We start from the raw sequence: 21004 nt of genomic DNA, 5'->3' as shown, positions 1-21004 counted from the left end.
GAAGAAAACTAAAGGGATACAAGCAGAAAAAGGAGAAGTCAAATTGTCTGTTTGCTGATGATATGATCCTCTATTTAGAAGAATCAAAAAACTCCATCAGAAAACTTCTGGAGCTAGCAAGTTCAGCAAAGTAGCAGAAGATCAACATACAAAAATCAGCAGCTTTCCTGTATGCCAATAATGAACCTGTGGAGAAAGAAATGAAGAAAACAATTCTATTCATAATCGCCTTTAAAAATTATCTGGGAATAAGTCTAAGCAAGGAGGTGAAAATTATAGAACATTGAAGAAAGAAATTAAAGATGACCTTAGAAGATGCAAAGATTCTTTGGTAGCCAGAATTAATATTGACAAAATGGCCATATAACCAAAAACAATCTATAGCTTTAGAGCAATTCCCATCAGAATACTAGTGATGTATTCACAGAACTTGAGAGAAAAAAGTCCTAAAATTCATTTGGAAAAATGAAATTCCTAAAATAGCCATTATTCTATGCAATAAGAGCAGTACTGAAGACATCAAAATACCTGATCTCAAAATATGCTATAGAGCAGTAGTAACAAAAATGGCATGTATTGGCAAAAAACAAACATGGAGACCAATGGAATAGAAGACAGGAAAGATAGATTCATACTCATCTGATCCTTGACATAGGTGTTAAAAATATGTGTTGGAGAAAAGATAGCCTTTATAACAAATGATGCTGGGAAAATTGTATATCCGTATGTTGAAGAATGAAACTGCTTCAAATCTCTCACCCTGCACAAAAATTAATTCAAAGTGAGTGAATCAAAGATGTAGGAATTGGATCAGAAACACTACTATTGCTAGAAGAAAACAGGGTCAACATTCTAACATATTGGCACAGGCATTGACTTTCTTAAAGCTCAAGAAATACATCCAGGTATTAATAAGTAGGATGGTTTCAAATTTAAAACTTCTGCACATCAGAAGAAACAAGAGCATGAAGAGAGAGCCCACAGAATGGGAGAAAAATCTTTGTTAGCTACCTTTTCTGACAGGATTAATATCCAGCATATATAAAGAACTGAATGAGCTTAACATCAAGACATCAAATAACCCAGCCAATAAATGGGCAAAAGATGTAAACACACATTTCTCAAAAGAAGAAATACAAATGGCTAACAAATTTATAAAAAAAAGTCCAATATCATTAGTAATCAGGGAAATGCAATTCAAAACTACATTGATATTACATCTCACTTCTGTTAGAATAAATGGTATCCATCAAGAATATAAATTTAAAAATTGCTTGTGAGGATATAGGGAAAAGGGTATATTTATACATTGTTGATGGATCTGCAAATTAGTACAATAACTTTGCAAAGCAGTATGTAGCTAGGATTAGAACTACCACATAATCCAGGTATCTTACCTTATCCAAAAGAACTAAACCCATCATCCTATAATGATACATGTGTACAATGTTTATTGTATGGTAGCGCAATCAGCAGTGAATCTGTGGAACCAGTGTAGGTATCTGTCAACAGGAGAATGCATAAAGAAAATGTGGTATACACAGCCATAAAGAAGAAATAAGATTATGTCAACTGCAGGGAGACCAGTAGAATACAGGAAGGGGATCAGGAGCGGAGGACATGGGGAAGTACTCAGGGAATGAAATCTACCAAATTATGCCATGTCCATGTATAACCATACCATAATGAATTTTGCTTTTATATATAATTATAATGCACTAATTAAAATAGTAGTATTGGTACTAATAGAAGGGAGATAGTAGAGCAAGTAGATCAGGGAAAGGGAAGGAGGGAGGGACTACTTGGGAATGAAATTAATCAAATTATGTGCATTATGAATATCACACAATGAGTTCCACTATTATATATAATTATAAATCACCTATTATAAAAGAAAGGTAATTTTGCCTGAGTCTATGTTTTGCTTTCATATCTCCTACTGTCTTTTGAAATACAGAGCCATTGTATGGAAAGTTTTGATTGTTTAGTTCAGATAGCATATGACTTTATATTTTAACTTCCAAATAATTTAATTAATTTGTTTGTCTACAATACCCTCAGTTTAGCAACATCAAAGTCAAATATGCATTCTTTCGTGAAAGTAATATAAACAATACATGGTGGCACACACCTGTAATCCCACATACTTAGGAGGCTGAGGCAGGAAAACTGCAAGTTTGAGGCTGGGCAGCACAATTTATTGAAACACTAACTCAAAAAAAAAAAAAAGGAGGACTGGAAATGTAGCTCAGTGTTAGAGCCCCTTCTCTGGATTTAATCCCCAGCATGGGGCAAAGTAGGGATGAAGGGGAAGAGAAAGTGTAATTCACTAAAAGTATATGTTAGAAAAGTCAGTGTGGCCCCAGAATTCTAGAACGTGTAGATTTTCAGAAATTGCCATTTGTAATGTTTTACTTATGATAAAAATTGATTTCGTTTATGCTTTTATAACATTTATAGAGTCTGTCCATGCTCTAGAGGGCCTTTGATTTTGTTTTTCCTCAAAGCTTCTATGTGTCTTTGTTTCTCTTTCCCCCTCTCTTTGTGGTGGATGTTTGTGTCACTTTGTAGATATTTGTCCTTTTTTTGTTCTACTTTGTAAGCTCCCTCAACAATATATGTGGTTTCTTACTGCATTGCCATGTTAAATGCAAATGTTATTAACTGACAGTTCATTATTAAAGAAGTAAAATATTGTAATTACAGCTAAACTAGAAAATTCACATAATTATAAAGAAACAAAATATGTTCTTTATATCCTACTACCCAGACATAATCAACATTAATGGTTTGGTGTATAGCTTCATGTATATGTGAGATCAGTTTAGAATATGGGCGTCAAAATCTTATTGAAAATTATCCATTACAACATTTGCTTCTATAGGAAAACAAGACATATCTTACATACTTTATTATTTTATATGTTACAACATGTCATATTTTATAATTATTGAAAGTTTATAAATACATTTTTGTCTGTATTGAATGGAGTTCTTTTTTATTAGGAACAAAAACATGGTATTACCCATGATAGATGTCCTTTGGTTTCTGGATGGAGATATCTCTTTAATAGGAAATGAGAGCAAAACATTGTTGTCTTTTTCAGGACCATGTGTTAATTTTATAATGTGTAAATATAAGTGTTGTAAAACAACCAGTTTGCCTATTAATAGCAAGTTGGGCACAAACAGTTGGTTAGACTTGAGCCTTATGATGGAAGAATAACTAAATAAATCTCTGGGAAATATATATGAGTCATGTAAAATTTAAGTATTTTAAATTATGAAAATGTTCACTATTTCTTTCAAGTAATAATTACAAATTTTGTTGTCTGTTCTTCATAGCTGTTATTGCCCAATTAACTTATATCTGTTCTGTCAACTGCAAAGCCTAAATTTAAAATGATAATAGTAAATGTGTGTATGATTCCAAATTTTCACCATTACATGGAAGATTTTTGTTTTTATTTTCCTAGATACCATCACAGCCATGTTGGATTGCACAGACAGGCCTGTTCTTCAGGCCATTTTTCTTAATAGTAATTGCTTTGAACATCTCATACGACTACTACAGAACTGCAAGGTACCTTTCTACTATTATCACCTTTAAGTTTTGAGAAAAATTTTTTTTCTTTATGTTTTAATTCAAAATTTTAGTATATTGTTACTGTTTTAATAGTTTGTGTTTGCATTTATGTAATCAAGTTCTTTACTGATTGAAATTAGCATTAAATCATTTCTAATTGTCTAAGTACTTTAAAAAGAGTCAAACTGAAAACTAATTTATTTATATAATGAGCATTTCAGTTCATGATATAAATATTTTTTTTTTCCATTTAGTCCAGGAAGATACTGGAGACCCTTTAAAGTTAGTTGCTTCTGATTTCTTGGCTAGCCATTTGTGTCAGAGCATACTAAGATGATCTAGATTTTGCCTTTAGTTCTTTGAAAACAGTTCAGTTGGAAATGTTGTCTTTGACCAGTCTGGAAAGTACTCTATGTTATGTATTCTATTATTGTCTGCCACTGATAAGAGGGAATATTTATATAAAACATGGATTTCTCATTGCAAATCTATTACTCCAACTCAAATTGTATGTCATTGACTGAATGATATTTTTGTATAAGAAATGGCTTTTTAGTTAACTAAGTAGACTAATATTTACTATGTATCAACTGTGTGTCAGCTTCTATTCTCAAATTATTGATTTAAGAAAAAAGATGAAAGTACTGTCCTCCAGTACTTACACTTTGGTTGGGAGCAAGACAAAAAAGAAACACAAAATATATAGGAGATCTGTTGATGGTGAATGCCACAAAGAAACAGTAGGTAGAAGGCTAGGAAAAAATAAGATACTGCTTTTGTATCTACTTCGGTTAGGCAAAGAGACTCCAGTAAGGGGACATTTGAGGAGAGATGTATAGGAAATGAATGAGCCAACCTACACAAATATCAGAGTTTCCTTGCTAGAATACCAAAGTTCTTGAAGTGGAAACACTCTTAGTATATTTGAGGAACAAGAAGTAGTAGGCCGTGGGGCTAGAAATAAAGTCAGAAGGAGAAAAGAGCTAAATTCCATAAGATCTTATAGACTGTATAAGAACTTTTGGTGATCATTACATTGGGACCAAACTTTAGTGGTAGAGCACATCCCTGGCATGCACGAGGCCCTAGGTGGTAAATTATTTAATGCTGGGGATCAAACCTCTGGGGCCTCGTGCATGCCAGGGATGTGCTCTACCACTAAAACACACCCTTTGCCCAGGTATTTTGTTTTTATCAAAATTTATTATGCTATAAAATTTGCAACAATTTCAGATAAACCTAAGCATTTGCTTTTTTTTTTTGGTACTGGGGATTGACCTCAGGACCATTGAACCATATCCCCAGCCCTATTTTATATTTTATTTAGAGACAGGGTCTCACTGCATTGCTTAGCCCTTTGCCATTGTTGAGGCTGGCTTTGAACTTGTGGTCCTTCTGGCTCAGCCTCCCAAGCTGCTGGGAAGCATTCACTATTTAACCAGCTAATTTCCAAATAAATAAAAATATAAAGACCACAAAATATTTTTTAGAAATTTTAAATCTGATTTGACCTCTTTAGTCTGACTAGACTATGTATACTTCCTATTAATGTTCTTCTTAACCGTTTTTGATTCTAATACATGATCTTAGATTTCAAAAAATTAAAGGTAACATTTTATCAGTGCAATCATCTTTTCATAGCTGTTTTGGTTAAATGTAAGTTTTATAATCATCCTTATTATACCATCATGCATACTTATTATTGTAAATAAGTAAGGGGTTATGAAGTTGTATCATTTTGTTTCTGAATTTAGACTTTAGAAAATTATTTCTAGTTCAAACAGATTCCATTGATTTAATCTAGAGTTCTAGACATTTTCTCTTCCCCAACACACTTTTGGTAACATTTTCACAAGAAACCTACCGTGTATCATGATGGGGAAAATAGTTATTCTTTCTCAAAGTATCTGCCTTATCCTTCTCTTACTTTTTACTTTTTTTTTTTTTTTCTTACAGCATCAGGTTAAACTGTACATGCTGTTTTAAAAGTGGCACTTGTTCTGTCATTCATATTATAATTCTGGAATAACTGTTAATTTCCATCAATAATGATGGTCATTTCTCAGAAAAACTTTGCTTTTTAATTTCTGGGTTTTTTTTTAGTTGTAGATAGACACAATACCTTTATTTTGTTTATTTATTTTTTTATGTGGTGCTGAGGATGGAACCCAGTGCCTCACACATGCTAGGTGAGCACCCTATCACTGAGCCACACCCCCAGCCCCTCAGAAAAACTTTTTAAAGTCAGAATTTTACTACACTAAAATACAAATATTGTTTATCTTTCACTTGGTTTACTTTTATAGCAGATTAGAATATTTTATATAAATACTTAGCTAATAAAATTAGGAAATAGTTTGATGTAAGGGTAATTTTTTTTAGGTTTGCTTTTTACAAAGATTTTTGGACATGTCAAGTTGAAAATTTTTAATTACATACACATTTCTGAAACATATTCTCTGTTGAAAATGTTTATTGGGACTGGGGATGTGGCTCACGCGGTAATGCGCTCGCCTGGCATGTGCGGGGCACTGGGTTCGATCCTCAGCACCACATACAAATAAAATAAAGATGTTGTGTCCACTGAAAACTAAAAAATAAACATTAAAAAAAGTTTTCTCTCTCTCTCTCTCTTTCTCGTTCTATCTCTTTAAAAAAAAAGAAAAGAAAATGTTTATTGTAGAAAAATTGATACAATAAAAAAGAAATGACCTCTATAGTTCTATAAAAATAAAGGTTACTATTATGATTAAGTGCTTACTAATATGATGGACAGTGTTAGATGCCTTGCTTGCATTTGAGGTCACACAATATATCTTGTCCTTATAATGACTACTTTATAGATCAGGCAAGAAGTGACAGAGCCAGAGTTTCAGTTTAATTCTCCTTGACTTCAAAAGCCTTCATTTTTTTCTTTTCTTTTTGTTCCCTCAGTTGGGGCTAAAACTCAGGGCCTCAAGCATGCTACGAAGGCACTCTTCCACTGGGCTATATCCCCAATGCCTTTTAAAAATTTTATTTTGATAAAAGGTCTCATTAAGTAGCCTAGTCTGAGATCCCCCTGCCTCAATTTGCCCTGAGAAGCTGGGATTACAGGGATGCACCACCACACCTAGCTAAGTAATACATTCTTATTGTAAAATAGATACATTGGTGGTGTATCAGTTCTCCCATACAATATAAATATATTCTAAAATTTATGGGAATTATTACCACTTTTTACCCATGCGTAAAAGGTAATAATTTTCATAATTTCTAATGGAAAAATGTGTTTCTGTTAATGGGAAAGTAAGATCAAGAATCAAGCTGAATAGTATCAATAGAGGGAATTAGTATGTTTTGATATCTCTAAACCGTATTATAACACTAAAGCAAAATTTGAAACATTCAGCTGTTTGATAGTTTTCAGTATTAGTGTTATCCTCTTCTACAGTTGTTCAGAGGCTATAGAAGTTAGTACAGACTTGTAGAAACTTTTTTTTTAATATTTATTTTTTAGTTTTTTCAGTGGACATAACATCTTTATTTTATTTTTATGTGGTGCTGAGGATTGAACCCAGCGCCCTGCGCATGCCAGGCAAGCACGCTACTGCCTAAGCCACATCCCCAGGCCCGAAACTTTTTTTTAATATTTATTTTTTAGTTGTACACAATACCTTTATTTTGTTTATTTATTTATTTTTATGTAGTGCTGAGGATTGAACCCAAGGCCTCGCTTGTGCTAGGCAAGTGCTCTACTCCTGAGCCACAACCCCAGCCCCTGTAGAAACTTTAATATGTTTGTTAGTGAATTTCATAAAACATAAGATGCCATTTTATAGTGCAACAGTATTTTGATGCCAAACACAAGATATAGAGACTAGACTGTATGGAAAACTGCACCTAATAGATGCTAAAGGGCAGAAACACAAAAGGAGAACTACTTATTTTCACAAGTGGAGCATACCATATACTGACTTCATTTAAGAAAAGCAGTTTCAGCTCACATACACAACATTGGGGGAAAAAGTTAGCAGAATATAAACAAAAAATAATTCAAACTCCACTTAAAAATTTTTAAAAATTCTTTTTAGATACACATGATAGTAGAGTGTATTTTGACATATTATATATACATGGAGTCTAACTTATTAGGATCCCATTCTTGTGGATATACATGATGTGTAATTTCACTGGTCATGTGTTCATATATGAACCTAGGAAAGTTGTGTCTGATTCATTCTACTGTCTTTCCGATTCCCATTCCTCAAATCCCTTTTTTTTTTGTTGGTTGCTCAAAACATTGCAATGATCTTGACATATCATATTTCATACATTTGATTCAAGTGGGGTATGAATTTTTATTTTTACCACGTGTACAGATTGCAGGATCACATTGGATATACATCCACGTTTATACATACTGCCATTCTAGTGTCTATTGTATTAAACCCCATTTTTAAGAGGTTGAAAATCTCTTCAAATTTCAATTTTATTTTTTAATGGAATATAATAAGCATTTTTCTTGAAAATGAATTTTAAATAGGTTTATGTCCTCCACATTTTAAATGCTGTATTTTTGATCATTTGAATGATGTACTGAATTATTTGAGTTTTGCTTGGATTGTAAAATTTAATAAGTGTCCCACGGTCATAGGAACTGCTATTTAAAACTTAGAACTTGTAGGAAGTCTTTTGATTGGACCTAGAAGGCAAAAAATAGGCAGTGGAATGTGCTCAAGTCTTCCAGAGATGACTGACACTGTGGCCTGCTCTTAACCCTTTGTTCCAGAGTGTTTCATCTCTTGGTTGTTTGTTTTTTGCTCTGTTTTCTCTCATTGGTGTAGTTTTCTACAATTGAAAATGCATTTATGCCCATGTGCATATTTACATTTAGTTGTAGATGGACACAAGGGCACAATACCTTTATTTTATTTATTTTTATGTGAGTGCTGAGGATCGAACCCAGTGCCTCACACATGCTAGGCAAGTGCTCTACCACTGAGCCACAACCCTAGCCCCACATTTGTGATTTTGATAATAGAACTTTGCTATACATATAGAACTGTCAACTGGTATGTCTATCAGGGACATCTCATAACTAGTATAACCCAATTGAAAGGGTCTTATGCTTTGTCCTATTTTTAGGTGAGATAGAGTCTCCTATAACTACAAGAATAAAATTAAATGTATAGTTACCAGGTCTGGAGCATTTTGAAAGAGAGGACAAATTCTATTAATTTCAAACCACATCGAGGTTCTGCCTCTGTGCATCTCCATAAAACTGTTTCTAATCAAGGTCCTTAAACCTTTTAGTTTCCAAGTTAAATGGACACTAGTTGTTATTGTTGCTGGCATTTTCCGTTTGTCACTGTTGCTTGTTGCCTTCTTGAGAAACTTAAAAAGAATTGTTTCTGAATTATCAACATACTCATCTTTTCTGTGCTCTTTGTTTCTGTGTACCACAGTGGCCATTCTTCAGTCTCTTTGGAATATTCCGTTTCTAAAAATGCTGGCATTACCTATTTGATCCTAGGTTTTTACCCTCCTACACCTTAATTTACTTATGCTTTTGACAATCTCAGCTATTATTTATAATAGCCAAGATGTGGAAACAAATTACACACCCGTCACTGAATGAATATAGAAAATGAGGTATATATTTACAATGGAATTTTTACTAAGCTTTTCATATGATGTTTGACACATAGAAATAGTATTGACATTCTCGAGGAATTTTCCACGAGAATAGAAAAGATTTTCCCTAATAGAAAAGATTTTTAACCTAAGACATCAGGTTTTATTTTTTAATGTACTTCTAGTTACAAATCACATAATACAAGCCATTCTGTGACTGGATGCTTTTCCCTGTAATTAAAAAAAAAAAGATTTGTAAACTGTGAAAAAAAATTATTTTTTAATACTACTTACCACATTTTGTTTTGAAACAGGAAATGCTAGAGAATAAACCCATTTCATGGGGGAAAACCAGCCTTTGGAACTTGGGCCTTTCCTATTGGCTGTACATCTTCTTTACTTCAGGAATAGTTTTGTCTGAATCACTGTGGATTGTGACATTATTGTCTTTAAATCTTTTTAAAAAATTATTGGTACATATTAATTGTACAAATTAATGGGGTTCTATATGATTTTCCCTATAGGCATACATTATGCATGGTTATATGCTCCATCCTTCTTCTTCGATACCCACCCTTTTCCCTTCAACACCTTCCCAGTCCCTAGTAATCTGTCTTCTACTTTTAGGTCTTTTGTTTCCACATACAATCTGTATAGTTTTTTATTTGTGGTGCTGGGGATTGAACCCATGGACTAGTGCATTATAGGCAAGCCCTCTCCACTTTAGTTTCCACATATGAGAGAGAACAGGTGATACTTGTCTGTGTGTGACTTAACATAATGTTTGTTTCCCTTAACATAATGTCATCTAGTTGCATCCATTTTGCTGCAATGATAAGATTTTATTTTTTTATGGATGAATGATACTCCCATTGTGTGTATGTGTGTATCATATTTTTGTTATCTATTCATCTAAACTAATTCCATATCTTAGCTATTGTGAATAGTGCCATAATAAATACAGGCATGCAGTTACCTTTTTTGTGTGATGACTTCATTTCCAGTAGTTATATACCCAGGAGTAGGATAGCTGGATCATATGGTAGTTCTATTTTTAGCTTTTTGAGGAACCTTATACTGTTTTCCATAGTGACTATCCTAATTTACATTCCCACCAGTGGTGTTCAAGGGTTCCTTTTTCTCCACAATATATCCAGTATTTCTTTTTTTGTTTTTGTTTTTTGATAATAGCCATTCTGACGGTCATTAAGTCTTTAAAAATGGGAGAAGCTTTGAAATAAGCTTCCCAATTTGTTCATCATACATATAAGGAAAAGTGTGTCAAGAAAGATATAATTACTAGCCCAAGGTTAGTAGTAATAAGTGATGGAGCTAGGATTTCTTACCCAGTTTTTTCTTTTTCCCATGGTCCTAAAAGTCCATTGTGATATGTAGTTTTCTAATTGTATTAATTGCACTTAAGTTCATTATTTAGTCAGTAGAAAATATGTTGCCTATGCATTAAAATAGGAAAATTAAGATTATATTGATACATAAACATTTTATGAACATAGTTTATATTATTCCTGAATGTATAAAAATGTATTACATGGTGGTACAAATGTCTGTGATTACTTTCTGTTTAAATTGATTTTTTTTGTTATTAGTAAAGAATAAATCATTTATTCTGCTTTATTCCATCATACAGAATATGACAGTTTTGCTGTTTAAACATGCACACCTGTTGGAAACATTGGAAACTAAAGATTAAAGTGACACAAATAATTTATGAAACATGGAAAATCTTTAGCTGACCGCTGGCAGTTTCTGTGCTTTCTTTTTGTATGAGAATCACAGTCCACTATAAGTTATTTTGTTTCCTTGAAGAAACATGATTTGAATTATTGTAATTTTTTAAAAGCCATCCATAGAGGTTTGAATTAGAACAGAACAACAGCATTATCTTTAGTAGTAGCAATAAGAGGGATTCAGAAACCATCCCATTGACTTTGGGGCTGTGGTAAAAATCTTGGTGTTTTTTGATTGTGTCTTAGTGTAAGTTTAGAATTACTCATTTAAGAGTAAGAACTTTTGGAAGATTTTTCATGTACATTGCTGTGTTGCTGTCTGGAAAGACTTTCTCTCTCTCTCTCTCTCTGTCTCGGCAGTACTGGAATTGAACAGAGGGCTTTGTGCACACTAGGCAAGTGCCCTGCCTATAAGCTACATCCCTAACCCTTGGAAAGCTTACTTATTTTTACCCGTATTAGCTTCATCAGAGCATTTCTATTTCCTTGCATCTGAATAATATGCAATATTTTTCCCCAAATCTTTGCTGATAATACTAGCTTTCATTTACTAAGTCTGTGTTATGTGCTACATACCATGTAAATAAACTACCATAGATTATATCATTTAACATGTACAGCTATTTGATGAGATATTTATTATTCTTCCCATTTTTAAGAAAACAAACTTGGAGTAGTTAGTTTTCCTTAAAATCAAACAGTTAAAAAGTAGGAAAGCCGGGGCTGGGGATGTGGCTCAAGCTGTAGCACGCTCGCCTGGCATGCGTGCAGCCCGGGTTTAATCCTCAGCACCACATACAAACAAAGATGTTGTGTCCACCAAAAACTTAAAAAAAAAAAAAAAAAAAAATATATATATATATATATATATATATATATATATTTTTTTTTTTTTTTTTTAAATTCTCTCTCTGTCTCTTAAAAAAAAAAAAAAATTGACTTGATTCTCCAGACTCACCATTAGACTCACCAGCTAATATGTACCCTACAAATATTAAAAAAAAAAAAAAAAAAGTAGGAAAGCCATGATTCCAATTCAGGTCTCTGACTCCAAAAAGCCTATTAAGCTTTATGTACCTGTTATATACTTACCTTTATCCAGTTAATTTTTTTTTCATAGTTGTAGATGGACAGAATGCCTTTTTTTATTTATTTTTATGTGGTGCTAAGGATCGAACCCAGTGCCTTACACATGCTAGGCAAGTGCTCTGCCACTACAGCCCCAGCACTTCAGTTAATTTTATATTGCAGTATTTTAGCACGTAACTAAACTTTCTGAAATCACAGATTTTCCTAAGAACTTCTTCTTGGTATGCTTTTAGTTTTTTTATATATCTAACTTTTTCTTCTTTCACTCTCATTTGAATTATTTTTGTCTTTAGGCAAACTGTGCCAGAGTCCAAAGCCTTTTGGAATGCTGTTTTGTATATTAAAACTAAAATTAAGCTGGGTGTGGTGGCACAGGAATATAATCCCAGCTACGTGAGAGGCTGAGGCAAGAAGTTGGCAAGTTCAGGGACATCCCAGGCAATTTAGCAAGACTCTGTCTCAAAAATAAAGAATGGCTGGGGATGCAGCTCAGTGGTAGAGTGCCACTGGGTTCAATCCCAGTACCATAGACAAAACAAAACAACAAATAATCTAAAATTAAAATACTTGATTCTTTTTTTTTTTTTTTCCCATTCAGAGGAGGGTAATCCTCATGTGTGCCATAAATAATACCAATCTCCCTTTCCAGTATACAAACTAATATAAATTAAGTTCAACTCTTTAAAACTTTGGAGAATATTGTTTTATGATATTCTTTTAAAAAATTCTTTAGTTGTAGATGGACACAATATATTTTTATTTATTTATTTATTTATTTTTATGTGGTGCTGAGGATCAAACCCAGGCCTCATGTACGCGAGGCAAGTGCTGTACTACTGAGCTACAACCCCATCCCTGTTTTATGGCATTCTGATATGATGTACAGTAAGATAAATTTGGAAAATTCTGTACACTGACCTCCATGTGGGGTTATACATTAGCCTGTTGGAGACTCTGAGAAAAGCATTTGAAGATATAACCCTTTCAATAGTTAAATAGTATTTCACAAACTTACTTGACTAAGTACATTATTTACTGTAATATCTTGAGTCTATCTCAGTAGCAGCTTTCCTCCTCCTCTGTGAGGCATTCTGCTGATGTTTCTGTAAGTAGTTAGGAATATTAACTAATTTTAATTATTGTTATTTCTTATTCTAGTAACTTTGAGTTCTAAGGGTGAAATATATCTATGATAATTAGTCATGGTATATAAACTAATATTAGTTTGTTACCCAAAAAGCAAATAATCTGCAATTTCTCGGAGTGATATACTTCACAGGTGGATTCTTGGATTGGTTTTCAAGAAAGGTGGGAATCCATTTAGGTTTCATTTTTCTTAGAGGTAACAATTTAATTATCTTTCTCCATTATTCTTATCTCTGTTTTTAACAGCTGTTTTTAAATGCTAATAATAAGGTGGCAGACAAGAACGAGAAAGAACTTGCCAACAAATTACTGACAGAAATGAATGAGGACCAGGTATCTACAAAACCTGCATCTTGTTTCAGCCGAAGTCCAAAATCAGTCAATGGGAATAACTTTCCTGTACTTTTCTTCTTGCTTCTTAAAATACATAAACATTAAATAATTCTAATATTCATTAATTATTTTTGAAAATTACTTAAATATTAAAATAAGAATTACTTTCATCTCAAGGATAATTATCTTGGTGGTTAGTAGAAGCAATGAATAAAATGCTATCTGTGCACATGTATTCTCTTTAGTTTGAGGAGATATAAAGTACAGGAATGGGATCCCAGTATCAATGCTGTCTACCTGATGGTGACTTCATATTTTGGGGGCTTCCTTTTCTAAGCACTTTGGTTTAATTGGAACCTCAGGTATTTGTGTGTGAATACGTATGGTCATTGTTAATATGTTGATTCTTTGCTTCTTATTGACAAATAATGATTATAATTCAATGGACAACCTGAATCTTGGAGGAAGGGAAGAAGATGCTGAACTCTTTGAATGTTAAATTAGCATAAACTCAACTTTTTTCTAGTCTAAAAATTCAACTCTATATAAGGATAATGAAGCAAACTTACATAGTAAGTGTTACTTCTCATGTGTTAGGTAAATTAATTTGTAAAAAACTTAAAATGAAGTTTGCTCTTTTCTTTTCCAAAATGTAAGAGAACTTATGTCTTTTATTAACATTATGTTAATATCTAGATTAACAGAGTTGTGGTATAAAAAGAAACTATATTTTAGTGTATTGTTTTCTCAATGGGAAATATTTTACAGAGTACTCTTTTAGATTTCTCTATACACGTTTAGTCCCTCTGAAGCCTACTTATATAGTTTAATAAAATAATTATAATAGTCTTGTAGAAGTTTATGTTTTAACTCTAAATAATGGATATAATGAGGTCTTTTGGGATTTTTCTTGGACAAAATCTAGCACTTGTATAAAATTCTGCTGTATGCAGAATGTTTAATATGTACTGTAATGTTTATTGTATATGTAATATGTTTATCCTACATAATATTATTTAATAAACAGCATCAACAAAAACCAGAATTTTATATTAAATGCCCTACCTAAAGTTGATTGAGCTTAATTCAACACTACAGTTAAATTAATCTAAACAGTTCCCTTTGCATTTGAATTTTTTTACTGGAAGATGGTGAGGAAAATCCTATTTGTGGATTGACTGGCTTCAGAATTTTTCAGGACTATTTATTTTTACATCTTTCCAGTTCTTGTTCTGTGCTTTCATGGTAATTATCTATAGGAATATAAACATTCTATGCTTTTCAAGCTAAGTCTATAAGTAATAGTCATGGTCAGTTGTTAAATATTGATTGTTTTTTTTTTTTGCTATACAGGCAGGGCCCTGAAATTTAAGATGTCTGGTTTTTAATGAAGCATAAACAAAATGGAGCTTTTTAAATTCTTTCTTAAAAATTTTAGCACTAAACGTTGCCTTCTCAAAAACATGACAGTGATTATAGATACATGTCTCTTTCTTAAACTCTCTCAAAATGTGCATTTTATATAAAACATAACTTATTGTTTGTGAGGATGATGATTAATTGGTGTATGATGATCAATTTTAATATAGAGTTTGGAAACTAAGTACACTTTTTAGCTATCTCATTATACATGCTAGTGGAATTTAAGCCTAGGAAGTTCAAGTATATCTTTGAAGGGAAATTAAAACATAATAGAATTTCCAATTATAGACCTCCCTTCCTTCCTCTTGAGATTGTCCATTCGTTTTTAAAAGCATGTGTTGAGCTTGGTGGGGTGGGTTTTCCCTCCCCCTCAAAAACACTTAATGTAATGAGTGAATTTTGCCTTATTCTTTTTGACATATGGCTTATTTCTGTTAAGTAGGTAACTTTTCTTGCAGGTCACAGTGTTTTACATTTCATAGGAAGAGGAATGTAATGCATGTTAAGTATTTTTTCAGGTTTTCAGAACAGAGGTTTCCTAAGTAACTAAAAATCTTGACCGCTATTGATTTTTTAATTTCTTTCAGCAGGTGTTCCAGGGACAGTTGGATTGTTTGGCGGTGTCAACCATCCAAGCTTTGACAGCAATAATGAACAAATCTCCAGCTGCTAAGGTAAAACATATCTCCCAAGCTTTGAAATGTCTTAGATCTGCCATTATTCACTATATAAATCCCAAAATAATATGTAAAAGTCTATAATACATATGGCTTAATACCTGAAATAAAATAGTTCACGAAATACCTCATCTTAATGTAAGAATACTGATAATTTTTAAAAATATTTTTTAGTTGTAGATAAACACACAGTATCTTCATTTATTTTTATGTGGTGCTGAGGATTGAACCCAGGGCCTCACACATGCTAAGCAGCCACTTTACCACTGAGCTATAGCCCCAGCCCAATTTACTGATAATTTTAATGATAAGCAAAGCCCCAAGGACACTGCAGGATTTTAAAAAACATTGATGGGCCTGGGATTGTGGCTCAATGGAAATACACTTGCCTAGCAAGTGTGAGGCACTGGGTTTCATCCTCAGCACCATATACAAATTAAGTAAATTAATTGAATAAAGGTATTGTGTTCATCTACAATTAAAAAAAAAAGACATTGTAAATTAGTGAAGATTTCCAGTGTTTTTCAAAGAATGGGAGCTAGCTCTGATATTGAAATGATCTTTTTTTGAGATTTGTTATAATGTATTCATACATGCACATAATAAAACAATATAATCTGATCAGTTTCATTCCCCAGTATCTCCCCTTTCCCACTCCTCCCTCCCCCTGATCCCCTTCTTCTATTTTTTCTGGTCTCCCTTCTATTTTTTTTTTAATTTGTTCTAATTAGTTATACATGACAGTAGAATGCATTTTGACACATTTTACACAAATGGAGCACATCTTTTCATTCCTCTGGCTGTACATGGTGTAGAGTCACACGAGTAGTGTAATCATACATGTATATAGAGTAATAATGTCTGTCTCATTCTACTGTCCTTCCCAACCCCACAGCCCCACCCTCCCTTCACTCCCCTTTGCACAATCCAAAGTTCCTTCATTCTTCCTTACCCACCCCCCCCCCACACACACCATGGATCAGCATCTGCTTATCAGAGAAAACATTCAGCCTTTGTTTTTTTTGTGATTGGTTCATTTCATTTAGCATGATATTCTCTAGTTCCATCCATTTACGAACAAATGCCATAATTTCATTTTTCTTTAAGGCTGAGTAATATTCCATTGTATATATGTACTATATTTTCTTTATCCATTATCTGTTGAAGGGCATCTAGGTTGGTTCCATAGTTCAGCTATTGTAAATTGAGCTGCAATAAGCATTGATCTGGCTGAATCACTGTAGTATGCTGATTCTAAGTCCTTTGGGTATAAACTGAGCAGTGGGATAGCTAGGTCAAATGGTGGTTCCATTCCAAGTTTTCTGAGAAATTTTTATACTGCTTTCCAAAGTGATTGCACCAATTTGCAATCTCAACAGCCATGTATGAGTGTGTCCTTTTCCCCACATCTTCACCAATACTTATTATTGCTTGAATTCTTTTTTTAAAAAATATTTATTTTTTAGTTGTTGTTGGACACAATACCTTTATTTCACTTATTTATTTTTATGTGGTGCTGAGGATCGAACCCAGGGTCTTGCACGTGCGAGGAGAGCAATCTGCTGCTGAGCCACAACTCCAGCCCTTGTTTGTATTCTTGGTAATTGCCATTGTGACTGGAGTGAGATGAAATGATAGAGTGGTTTTGATTTGCATTTCTCTAATTGCTAGAGTTGATGAACATTTTTTCATATGTTTGTTGATTGATTGTATTTCTTCTATGAAGTGTCTCTTCAGTTCCTTAGCCCATTTATTGATTGGGTTATTTATTTTTTTGGTGTTAAATTTTTTGAGTTCTTTATGTCCTGGAGATTAATGCTCTATCTGAGGTGCGTGTGGTAAAAATTTTTTCCTGGTCTGTAAGCTCTCTCTTCATGTTATTGATTGTTTCCTTTGCTGAGAAGAAGCTTTTTAGTTGGAATCCATTCCATTTATTGATTCTTAATTTTATTTCTTGTGCTTTAGGAATCTTGTTAAGGAAGTCAGATCCTAAGCTGACATGATGAAGATTTGGACCTCTTTTTTCTTCTTAAATGTAACGTCTCTGTTCTAGTGCCTAATTATTTTTTTAAAATATTTTTATTAGTTGTTGATGGACCTTTATTTTATTAATTTATTTATATGCAGTGCTGAGTATTGAACCCAGTACCTCACACATGCTAGGCAAGCTCTCTGCCACTGAGCCACAAACCCAGCCCGTAGTGCCTAACTCTTTGATCCATTTTGAGTTGATTTTTATGTAGGGTGAGAGATAGAGATTTAATTTCATTTTGCTACATATGGAATTCCAGTTTTCCCAGCACCATTTATTGAATAGGCTATCTTTTCTCCAATGTGTTTTTGGTACCTTTGTCTAATATGAGATAACTGTATGTGGGTTTGTCTCTGTGTCTTCTATTTTGTACCATTGGTCTACTTGTCTATTTTGGTGCTGATACTATGCTGTTTTTGTTACTATTGCTCTGTAGTATAGTTTTAAGATCTGGTATTGTGATGCCTCTTACTTCACTGTTTTTGTTAAAGATTGCTTTTAAGTGAGTCTATTGTTAATTTAAGGAATTCGGTTTTATATTATAATTTTTCTTTGTTAATAAAGAAAACCTGTTTTGGGGCTGGGGATGTGGCTCAAGTGGTAGCGCGCTCTCGCCTGGTACGCGCGTGGCACTGGGTTCGATCCTCAGCACCACATACAAATAAAGATGTGTCCGCCGAAAACTAAAAATAAATATTAAAAAAAAAATTCTCTCTCTCTCTCTCTCTCTCTCTCTCTCTTTAAAAAAAAAAAGAAGAAAACCGGTTTTCTCTATTTAGTCAGTTTATGACTAGCCGTAACAAACATTTTTCACGTGTGATCTGCCCTGTCACTTTGAGGTTTGTTTTTCCAAGTTTTATAGGCATGGTGATTCTGTTTCTTTGATTGTAGTCACTAACCTGCAGAGTTTTCTGTCCCTTCTCATTCTCTACCTCTGACTGTCCTTCTGTTCACTTATGCTGTTAGCTACCTATATGCTGACAACTATTTTATTGAGTAATTGTAATGATTAGTAGGGTCATCTGTATAAAATGGTAAACACAGAGCCAGGCAAACGGTAAATGCTAAGTAAATGTTAGTGACATTATTACCACTTTATTTACCTATCTCCCACCTCTAACATCTTTTATTCCTCACTTTTCTGGTTCCAGAAGTGAACTAATTACTCTCTGTTCCCTGAGTCATTCCTTCAGTTGTATTCCCTAGCTGGTTTGTCTTAGGAAACTAAGTTTTGCCCTGGAAATGTTGTTGAAATTCATGGTTAGGATTCTATTGAATAAGGTTTTGGATTTTACAGTCCAACTTCTGACTTGAATGTGCATTTAATTGTTTCTGTAAGGAAGAAATAATTTTTTAAATTCTAAGTGATTGATTTTTTGAGTGTAATGGATTGCATATACTATATTCTGAAATTCAAAGCTAAAAAATGCTCAGGGTTTTTTAAAGAGTTTTTTTTTTCATTGTTTTTGTTGTTGACTGTGTAATACTTTACATGGTTTAAAAACCAAAGGTTATATAACAAATACCCTTTGAAAACAATATTTCCTCCTATCCTTGGCCCACAGTGCAACTATTTCTCCTTTCTAAAAACAACCAGTTTTACTGGTTTTGTTTAAATCTTTTGATTTTATAATGAGTGTATAAAAATCTGCCTAATTTAATGGAGTGATTTAGTATTTTCTACTTTTGTTGGTTATCTATATATTTCACTGTATGACATTAGGTGCCTACTGTTTTAAAATATATGTAATATAGAACTTTCTAAAATGAAGTTAATGCTCCCAATAATTTAGACCATTTAGATACAAAGAGCAGAGAGAAAACTCTATGTATTCAGTTTTTCTTTTTCTTTTTCTGGCCATTACTTAAAATTGCCAGTACTTTTTGGTTCTTTGAGGTTATTATCTGACTCCTCTTACCTCCAAGTCTTCTCATTTTTTTTTCTCTATTTTTGTTTTAATTTCACTTAATACTCTATTAATTAAAAATCACTTTAAAAGGTTAAGTGTCATTTGCCATATTCTGTAAATATTAAAAAAGTTTTAAACACAGTTATGCTCACTTTGTTTTGCATTTTGATAGATTATTATAACTCTGTTATTCCAGAAGTTGTAAGGATTCTATTTAAAGATGAACACATGTAATTTGAGAGAATATTGAATTCATAATCTTTTTTTAATTTAATATTAAGTTCATTAGCTTAAAAGGATTTTCAATATTTTTAATATTTCAACAAATCTAGGCATTTAAAATGTGCTTTTATATATTGTTTTCTCCTCTAGGAAATATTTAAAGAAAGAATTGGTTATACACACATGTTTGAAGTATTAAAATCTCTGGGTCAGCCTCCATTGGAACTACTTAAAGAACTTATGAACATGGTGAGTTTTTAACCTTTTTTTAAAAAGCTAATTTATCTCCATTTCAAAAATGGTAACTAACCTTTTATTTTTTATGTTGTTTTTTCAGGCTGTAGAGGGTGACCATACTTCAGTTGGGATTTTGGGCATTAGTAATGTCCATCCTCTCTTGCTTCTTATCCAGTGGCTTCCAGAGCTTGAATCCCATGACCTGCAAATCTTCATCTCTGATTGGCTGAAGAAAATTTGTTGTATTAATAGGCAGAGTCGAACTACATGTGTCAATGCAAACATGGGAATTAGGATCATTGAAACCCTTGATTCCCATTCTTCCCTTCATCGAATTTGTGCTGAGAACTTGATTGCAATCTATGGTTCCTTGGGGAGTCAGTCAGTGAGCTCAGAAGAAATCCGTAGCTTGCTGAGATTGCTCAGGGTGGATCAATCTGAGTTTATTCATCCTTATACCACTGCTGTGACTCGAGCGATACTGACAATGGCCCGAAAACTTAGTCTAGAAAGTGCACTGCAGTATTTTAATTTGTCACATAGTATGGCAGGAATTTCTGTGCCCCCCATACAGAAATGGCCAGGGTCTGCCTTTTCTTTCAGTGCTTGGTTTTGTTTAGATCAGGATCAGTTGACTCTTGGTGTTGCTAACAAAGGAGGAAAAAGAAAACAATTATACAGGTAATGGTATAGTTATGGAATTTACATAACTATTGTCATAGCAGTATATATCCTATGGTTCCCAAATAGGAAAAAGCCTCTGGAAATATCTTACTTTTAAATGTACAACAATTTATCTGAAGTTTCTTTGTCTTTTAGCTGCATGCAGTTTAATTATAAGTGCTTTATTATATATATTTTTAATAATAATTATATAACTCAGATATTTGCTACTTAAGTTCTGAGGTTAGTTTTGGACTATAAAAGTGGAGAAGAAAGGATTAATAAACTTCAATGATAATCTTTGTGACCCATTGAAGATACTAT

General features: G+C 33.0%; 1 protein-coding gene across 4 annotated transcripts in view; it reads left to right on the top strand.

The window, feature by feature from the left end:
• Nbeal1 (neurobeachin like 1) overlaps positions 1-21004 on the top strand; it is a 187922-nt gene that overhangs the window by 64745 nt on the left and 102173 nt on the right. The window contains exons 10-14 of one of the 4 annotated variants that reach the window (XM_071618884.1): positions 3476-3582; positions 13431-13517; positions 15527-15613; positions 19931-20029; positions 20118-20698. In XM_071618884.1, the coding sequence (XP_071474985.1) occupies positions 3476-3582; positions 13431-13517; positions 15527-15613; positions 19931-20029; positions 20118-20698 (961 nt within the window). Of the gene's footprint in view, positions 1-3475; positions 3583-13430; positions 13518-15526; positions 15614-17586; positions 17652-19930; positions 20030-20117; positions 20699-21004 lie in introns of those variants that run through there. The other 3 variants (XM_071618886.1, XM_071618885.1, XM_071618887.1) reach the window with 3 other exon arrangements.

This window comes from Marmota flaviventris, chromosome 11, assembly GCF_047511675.1.
Source record: "Marmota flaviventris isolate mMarFla1 chromosome 11, mMarFla1.hap1, whole genome shotgun sequence".
Taxonomy (NCBI): Eukaryota; Metazoa; Chordata; class Mammalia; order Rodentia; family Sciuridae; genus Marmota; species Marmota flaviventris.
This window is presented reverse-complemented; position numbering and strand designations above follow the sequence as displayed.